This window comes from Manacus candei, unplaced genomic scaffold (assembly GCF_025592945.1).
Source record: "Manacus candei isolate 608988 ecotype Guabito, Panama unplaced genomic scaffold, ASM2559294v1 h1tg000045l, whole genome shotgun sequence".
NCBI classification, from domain to species: domain Eukaryota; kingdom Metazoa; phylum Chordata; class Aves; order Passeriformes; family Pipridae; genus Manacus; species Manacus candei.
In genome coordinates, this window is record NW_026138093.1 from 6,344,812 (window position 1) to 6,353,189 (window position 8,378).

Consider the following 8,378-nt stretch of genomic DNA (forward strand, 5'->3'; position numbering starts at 1 on the left):
CAAGGCTGACATGGCGCTGATGGCCATTGATGGCACATCACCCTCTGACACGGCACCGATGGACGGCACAGCAAAGCCTGACACTGCTTTGGATGGTGACACAACCGGCTCTGACACTGATCTCGTGGCCCAGGCTGACATCACACCGATGCTGACTGAGGGCACAGCAAGCTCTGCTGAGGCACCGATGGATGACTCAGCAAACCCTGAGACTGCCATGACTGATGACACAACCAGCACTGAAACCACAACAAGTGACCTCATGGCAGAGGGTGACGCCACGAGTGAGGGCATCGGAAACGCTGCCACCACGTCAGCTGAGAGTGTGACTGATGCTCCCAGTGTGCACTTTTTGGAGGGGAAAGGTGTCTCCAGCTGGAAGTCAGTAAGCAGCCTGTGGTCAGGGTTTAAGTCCCCAGGGGTCTCGTGGCCTCTCAAGTTGGGTCTGCTGGCCCCCTAAGCCTTTGAGGCCAGCAGAGTGTGGTGGGAAGGGAAGCACCTGCTCCCTCTGGCAGCTCCTCAACTGTCCCCCACTGCCTCTCCAGGTGCCGGCCATCGTTTGGTACATCCACCATGACCTCACCTCCCACGTGTCTCCGCACACTGACATCTGCAGGCTCGCTGAGGCACACCCACGTGATGTGGTGATGACTCTCCTGCGCTGTGCCCCAGAGTGTGACAGGTACAGGGCCCAGCTGCCTTGCTGGCTCAGGGATCACCAACCCGTACAACCCCTCACCCTGCAGAGCCTGTCCCACATGGTCTGCCAGACAGATGGAGACTTCCAGGACCCTTGGGCCACTCCATTTCCTAGCCTTGGCCTGTCAGCCCCCAATCCTACTGCCACATGCCCTCCCTGCCCCTCAAGGCACCATGGCTCTGTCACATGGGCCCCCACAGATGCCCAGGCCATGGTGCTGTAGCTGAGACCCCCCTGACCCAGAGCTCTGGCTCCACAGAGCTGCTGCAATGATGTGGAGAAGCATCGGCTCCTCGGGAACAACAGTGGAGAAGGTGCTGCCAACACTGCTCCGAGTGATGGAGGACTGGCCAGTGCATGGAATGTCCACCTCCGATGGCGACAACAGAGACGTGTTTGCCCTGGCTGTGAGTTTCTAGAAGTGACCTTTACTCCTCCCCACGTCGCCTCTCCAGTGGCTCTCCATCATCCCCCACCCCTGCATCTCCCTGCCTCAGGCCTTGGGCTGCAAATGTGGCTGAGGGGCAGGTTCAGGGGCACCAGGCCGGCTGCTCCCCCTGCCTCTCCCCTGGCCTCTCCCTCCCACACTCGGACCCTGCCACGTGGACCTCTCGCACTCAGTGCTGTCTCTCTGTGCTTTGATTGCAGGCAACCCTGGCACTGTGGCTGATCATCCAGGAGCCCAACTGCCAGGGTGCAGTCATGAATTACATCCCCCGCCTGCTCATGGCTCTGCTGTTCCAAGTGTCCATGAGCACAGAGCAGGTGCCAGAAGAGGTGAACACCTTCTGGAGGGGATGCCTGGAGCAACACCACCTTCCCACCCAGCCCAACAGGTGCTCCATCCCAGTCCTCTCTCCCTGCCATGCCCTCAGGGTTGGGGCCAGCGCTCCCAGCATGACCTGGCCTTTGCTCTGCACACAGGTTTTTGGTCCAGACCATGAAGGCCCTGCTCTGCCACCTGCCGTGGGAGGATATTTGGATGGCAAGGAAGCGCAGGCTTGCCTGGGACCCACTCCTGAATTCTGACACCCATCACTATGCAGTGGGTCTGCATGTCAGGTGAGAGAATCTTGTCCATGCTGCTCCCATCATCTCTACCCTGGGCACAGGGCACTCCACACAGCCCCTATGGGTGTAGGGCAGAGGGCCTTGGCCCCAAGGGATGGCTGAGTAGCTTGGAAAAGGCTGTGCGAGGCGGGTGCACAGGAGGAGCCACCTGCCATAGTGCCCACGTCCCATCCTGGGCTGCTGGGAAAAGACCAAGACTCTGTGAGTCACTGCTGGGAGAGCTTTGCCCACCCTGCTCAGGGTTCATGCTTTTCTCCCTGACAGGGAGATGCGCCGCCAACTGACCCCCTCCCATTCCCCACTGGCAATCCACCTGCTGGGGCAGCTCAGCTCTGAGGACCCCCGTTGGGAGCTGCCTGCCCTGGAGTTCCTGGTGGAGGTGAGCCTGATGGCGAGCGCTGCCTGGCCCAGCTGCCTCCCCCTCTCTGCCCTCTGGCAGCCGCAGCCGCCCGGGACGGTGCCTGCACCCTGTGCTGTTGCCTGGGCCCAGCCCCGGGCGGGTCCGGGCTCCTGCTGCCCGGGCACCCCGTCACTGCTCCCTGCCTTCCAGCTCCTGGACTATCTGGACGGAAGGAGATGTCACAGCAGTGTTGAGCAGATCCTGTCAAGGCACCTGCAGAGTGAGTGCCCAGAGAGACGTCGCCTGGCTCTCCGAGGCCGCATGGTGCTCTGGACGGATCTGTCAATGGTGAGAAGGGGACACCCGGCTGAAGCCACACAGGCAACCTGGGGCTGGGGAAGGCAGTCCCTTGGGCTTGGCAGGGCTTTGGGAGCTGTGGATGCTCTTCCCAGCTCTCCTGCCTCCCTGTTCTGCTGCCTGGGCCCTGCGGGACAGGCCTTTGGCCTCTGGACCCCGGGGCAGCAGCGTGGGGTTGCACCACCAGAGTGCCCTGCCGCTGTTGCAGCTGTTCAGGGCTTGACAGCACAGCACTGTGTTCCACACAGGCCCAAAGCATCTGCAGCCTGTCTCAACACCTCCTGGAGCTGCTGCCTGATGCAGATGGAGAGCTGGTCGTGATGACCCTCTCTGTGTTTGTGAGTGTGCTCCGGGACAAAGACATTCAGGCATTCATCTCCACTGCCCCCAAGCTGGCTGAGGTGCTCTGGCCACTCTTTGACAACGTAAGGCCTTGTATCCCCAGTCCATGGGCACTGGCTGCTGCCAGGAAACTTTGTGCCCTGTGAATGTTCAGGCTTGTGCCTGTGCCTGGTTGGCCTGGAGCATCCAGTGCTGAGGTCTTTTTCTCTTCTTTTGCACCCATGTGCAGCTGTCCTCCTTTCACTTCCTCGAAACAGTGATGGAGGTACTGGTGGAAGGGGGAACAAAGCCCTTGGAGATGCAGATGCACCAGAGCCTGGTGCTGTGGTTCTTCCTGCAGTATGATGAGCACCAGTGCGTGGCAGAGGTGAGCACTGTGGGCTCTGGGGTCCCCGTGGCAGGGGCTGGGCTGCCTCCTGCCCTGGGGCTTCATGGGCTCCAGCCTCCTCCTGCCCAGGCACCGAGACCTGGCCACAGAAACTCAAGACACCTCCTCTTCCAGATTTTTATGGAGGAGAAAGGTGTCCCCAGTCGGCAGCAAGTAAGCAGCCTGTGGCCAGGGCTCAAGTGCCCCAGGGGTCTTGGGGCCTCTCATGCCAGGTCCGCTGACCCCCTAAGCCTTTGAGGTCACACTGTGTGGTGGGAAGTACTTCTTGGGCAAGCTGGGCAACCTGCTCCCTCTGGCAGCTCTCCAACTCTCCCCCACTGCCTCTCCAGGTGCCGACCATCGTGAGATCCATGCACCAGTGCCTCACCTCCCACATGACTCCAGGGGTCAGGATGCACACTAACATCTGCAGGCTCACTGAGGCACACCCACATGATGTGGTGATGACTCTCCTGCGCTGTGCCCCAGAGTGTGACAGGTACAGGGCCCAGCTGCCTTGCTGGCTCAGGGATCACCAACCCATACAACCCCTCACCCTGCAGAGCCTGTCCCATGTGGTCCGCCAGACAGATGGAGACTTCCAGGAACCTCGGGCCCCTCCATTTCCTAGCCTTGGCCTGTCAGCCCCCAATCCTACTGCCACATGCCCTCCCTGCCCCTCAAGGCACCATGGCTCTGTCACATGGGCCCCCACAGATGCCCAGGCCATGGTGCTGTAGCTGAGACCCCCCTGACCCAGAGCTCTGGCTCCACAGAGCTGCTGCAATGATGTGGAGAAGCATCGGCTCCTCGGGAACAACAGTGGAGAAGGTGCTGCCAACACTGCTCCGAGTGATGGAGGACTGGCCAGTGCACAGAATGTCCACCTCCGATGGCGACAACAGAGATGTCTTTGCCCTGGCTGTGAGTTTCTAGAAGTGGCCTCTGCTCCCCCCACATCACCTCCCCCACCCCTGCATCTCCCTGCCTCAGGCCTTGGGCTGCAAATGTGGCTGAGGGGCAGGTTCAGGGGCACCAGGCCGGCTGCTCCCCCTGCCTCTCCCCTGGCCTCTCCCTCCCACACTCGGACCCTGCCACGTGGACCTCTCGCACTCAGTGCTGTCTCTCTGTGCTTTGATTGCAGGCAACCCTGGCACTGTGGCTGATCATCCAGGAGCCCAAGTGCCAGGATGAAGTCATGAATTACATCCCCCGCCTGCTCATGGCTCTGCTGTTCCAAGTGTCCATGAGCACAGAGCAGGTGCCAGAAGAGGTGAACACCTTCTGGAGGGGATGCCTGGAGCAACACCGCCTTCCCACCCAGCCCAGCAGGTGCTCCTTCCCAGTCCTCTCTCCCTGCCATGCCCTCAGGGTTGGGGCCAGCGCTCCCAGCATGACCTGGCCTTTGCTCTGCACACAGGTTTTTGGTCCAGACCATCAAGGCCCTCTTCTGCCGGCTGCAGTGGGACAATGAGGTGGTGTCAGTGGAGCGCAAGTGTGGCTGGGACACGCTCCTCTGTGCTGACACCCAGCACTATGCAGTGGGGCTGCTGGCCAGGTGAGACACCCTTGTCCCTGCTGCCCCCAGCATCTCTGCCCTGGGCATGGGGCACCCCACACAGCCTTCTGGGGGAGCTTTGCCCACCCTACTCAGGCTCCATCCTTCCTTCTTTCCCCCTGACAGGGAGATGCGCCACGTCTTGATCCCTTTCTATTCTCCAATGGCAATCCACCTGCTGGGGCTGCTCAGCACTGAGGACTCCCGTTGGGAGCTGCCTGCCCTGGCCTTCCTGGTGGAGGTGAGCCTGATGACGAGCGCTGCCTGGTCCGCCTGCCTCCCCCTCTCTGCCCTCTCACAGCCGCAGCTGCCTGGGACGGTGCCTGCACCCTGTGCTGCTGCCTGGGCCCAGCCCTGGGCGGGTCTGGGCTCCTGCTGCCCGGGCACCCCGTCACTGCTCTCTGCCTTCCAGGTCCTGGACTTTCTGGACAGGAGTAAATGTTGTGACAGTGTCCTGCCCATCCTGTCGAGGAACCTGCGGAGCCAGTGCCAAGAGAGGCAGCGCCTGGCGCTCAGAGGCCTCCTGGTGCTTGCTGTGGATCCCTCAATGGTGAGAAGGGGACACCCGGATGAAGCCACACGGGCAGCCTGGGGCTGGGAAGGGGAGGTGCTTGGGTTTGGCTGGGCTTTGGGAGCTGTGGCAGCTGCTCCCAGCTCTCCTGCCTCCCTCTTCTGCTGCCCTGGCCCTGCGGGACAGGCCTTTGGCCTCTGGGCCCCGGGGCAGCAGCGTGGGGCTGCACCGCCAGAGAGCTGTTGGTGGGGCAGCTGTTCAGGGCTTGACAGCACAGCACTGTGTTCCACACAGGCCCAAAGCATCTGCAGCCTATCTCAACACCTCCTGGAGCTGCTGCCTGATGCAGATGGAGAGCTGGTCGTGATGACCCTCTCTGTGTTTGAGAGTATGCTCCAGGATGAAGACATTCGGGTATTTGTCTCCACTGCCCCCAAGCTGGCTGAGGCGCTCCGGCCCCTCTTTGACAATGTAAGGCTTTGTGCCCTCCACCTCCAGGCACTGAGTGCTGCCAAGAAACTTTGCCCTGTGGATGTTCAGGCCTGTGCCTGTACCTGGTTGGCCGGGAGCATCCAGTGCTGAGGTCTTTTTCTCCTCTTTTGTCCCAGGACAACACCCACGTGCAGCTGCTCTCCATTCACCTCTTCCAAGAGGTGATGGAGCTGCTGGTAGAAGAGGGAACACAGCTCTTGGAGACTCAGGTGCACCAGAGCCTGGTCCCACTGTTCATCCATGGGCATGACGAGAACCAGTGCGTGGCAGAGGTGAGCACTCGTGGGCTCTGGTGTCCCTGTGCACGGGGCTGGGCTGCCTCCTGCCCTGGGGCCTCAAGGGCTCCAGCCTCCTGCTGGCCTTGGTGCAGGGACACAGGGGCTGTGCCCTGGGCTGTGGTGCCATGTCCCGCTCTCTGCTGCTCTGCAGGCCTCTCGGGAAGTGCTGCTTTGCGCTGCCAGGTTCCTCAAGAGAAGGGACCTGGAGAAGTTGCTGAGGAGAGAGCAGCACTTCAAGTTCTGCGATTGCCTGGTAAGGATGACCCTGAAGGCCCAGCCCCAGGCTGGACAAGCCCCCAGGCCCCGATGCCAAGTGTGCAGGGCTGGCCCTGTGCCCCTGCCACTGCTGCAGCCACAGACACCCCCCTGCTCTCTGCAGATGGACAAGGACGTGAGCCGAAGGGCCGAGCACCTGCAGCAGGCCCTGCCCTACCTGCAGAGCCCACAGCAGCCCCTGCGAGAGGCGGCCGTCAGGTTCATGGGTGAGCCCCAAGGCCGCGGTCCCTCCCTGCCCACTGCAGCTCAGCCCCAGCCCCGGCTGCTCCAGCGGCAGCAGGATGTGGCCCAGGGATGTGCTGGGGAGGCCCGAGTGCCCTGGCAGTTGCTGCTGCCCTCTGCCAGCCCAGCCCTTGGGTGTCCCAATGCGGGAAGGCCCCGGCTCAGCCCTGCCAGGCCAGGAGGCCGTGGGGGGGGGTTGTGCTGCTGGGGCCCTGACACGCTCTCTGTTCCCAGGGATTGCTGCCTGGCACATGCAAGACCTGCAGCTCCTCATGAGGGGTGAGTGAGGACAGTGGGCTTTCACTGGGGGCTGGCAGGGAGGAGCACAGACCCTGGACAGGGAACTGCAGTCCCTGCCCTGCCTGCGCGGGGCTCTGCTCCCTGCACGGACAAGGGGCGCTGTGGGCAGAGCAGGGACACATTTCAGGGGCAGGGAGAGGATTGGGGGCCAGCACCTTCCCGCTCATCCTGTTGACCCCTGCTCCCTGCTGGCCATGGCAAGAGCTGGCTGGGATGGCCCTGGCAGGAAGAGCTCCTCGGGTTCCCACACATCCAGGCTCTGACTGTGGCTCCGTTCCTCTCTCTTCCAGCCTTTGAAGCCATGAGCCAGGACGACTGCCCGTCCTACTGCACCATGCGGACTGAATTCTTGTCCGCTTTCAGACGGGCAGTAACAAAGTAATCTCCAGCCAGACAACCTGCATCCCCCCAACAGCACTGGAAGACCAAGGGACGAGACCACTTCTCATGGGAGCTGGAGATTCAGCTGATGCTGGGCCCAACTGAGCCAGCCGGCAAGGCCAGGCAGCTCCTGGCCTGCCCATCTCTATGAACAGCCCCTTCCCTTCCCAAACCTTCCCTTCCCAAACCTTTCCCAAACCTTCCCAAACCTTCCCAAACCTTCCCAAACTTTCCCAAACCTTCTCCTGCCCACACTTAATCCTCCCTTTCCCCTTAGCTTAAGAAGGTTCATCCCTTCCCCTTAGATTAATAAACATCAGCTCCCCTCCTCTCTCCTCCCCTTCCCAAACCTTCCCTTTCCTCCCCAAACCTTCCCCTGTCCACACTTCATCCCTCCCTTTCCCCTTAGCTTAAGAAGATTCATCCCTCCCCTTCCCCTTAGATTAATATCGGTTCCCTTCCCCTCCCTTCCCCTCCATCCCCTTTCCTTCCCTCCCCAAACCTTCCCAAACCTTCCATTCCCTCCCCTCCCCTTCCCTTCTCCTGCCCACACTTCATCCCTCCCTTTCCCCTTAACTTAAGAAGCTTCATCCCTCCCCTTCCCCTTAGAGTAATAAACACAAGCTCCCCTCCCCCCTCCCCTTCCCTCCCCTCCCCTTCCCTCCCCTCCCCTCCCCTCCCCTCCCCTTCCCTCCCCAAACCTTCCCAAACCTTCCCTTCCCAAACCTTCTCTTCCCTTTCCCAAACCTTTACAAACCTTCCCAAACCTTCTCCTGCTCACACTTAATCCTCCCTTTCCCCTTAGCTTAAGAAGGTTCATCCCTTCCCTTCCCTTCCCCTTAGATTAATACACATCAGCTCCCCTCCTCTCCCCTCCCCTCCCCTTCCCAAACCTTCCCTTTCCTCCCCAAACCTTCCCCTGTCCACACTTCATCCCTCCCTTTCCCCTTAGCTTAAGAAGATTCATCCCTCCCCTTCCCCTTAGATTAATATCAGATCCCCTCCCTCCCTTCCCCTCCATCCCCTTTCCTTCCCTCCCCAAACCTTCCCAAACCTTCCCTCCTCTCCCCTCCCCTCCCCAAATCTTCCCTCCCCTTCCCTCCCCTCCTTTCCCCTCCCCAAACCTTTCCTTCCCTCTCCTCCCCTTGCCAAACCTTCCCTTCCCTTCCCAAACCTTCCCTTC

General features: G+C 61.1%; 1 protein-coding gene across 1 annotated transcript; it reads left to right on the top strand.

The window, feature by feature from the left end:
* The first annotated feature begins 245 nt into the window (after nucleotides 1-245).
* LOC127474825 (maestro heat-like repeat family member 5) lies at nucleotides 246-7,216 on the top strand. Its single transcript, XM_051796129.1, has 21 exons — nucleotides 246-385; nucleotides 546-682; nucleotides 960-1,107; nucleotides 1,349-1,536; nucleotides 1,625-1,762; nucleotides 2,036-2,150; nucleotides 2,322-2,459; nucleotides 2,717-2,893; nucleotides 3,040-3,177; nucleotides 3,528-3,676; nucleotides 3,954-4,101; nucleotides 4,322-4,509; nucleotides 4,598-4,735; nucleotides 4,862-4,976; nucleotides 5,148-5,285; nucleotides 5,541-5,717; nucleotides 5,855-6,010; nucleotides 6,168-6,269; nucleotides 6,396-6,498; nucleotides 6,749-6,793; nucleotides 7,105-7,216. Exons 1-21 carry the CDS (start codon nucleotides 263-265, stop codon nucleotides 7,194-7,196), a joined length of 2,853 nt encoding a protein of 950 aa, XP_051652089.1. The 5' UTR covers nucleotides 246-262; the 3' UTR covers nucleotides 7,197-7,216.
* Nucleotides 7,217-8,378: the final 1,162 nt, after the last annotated feature.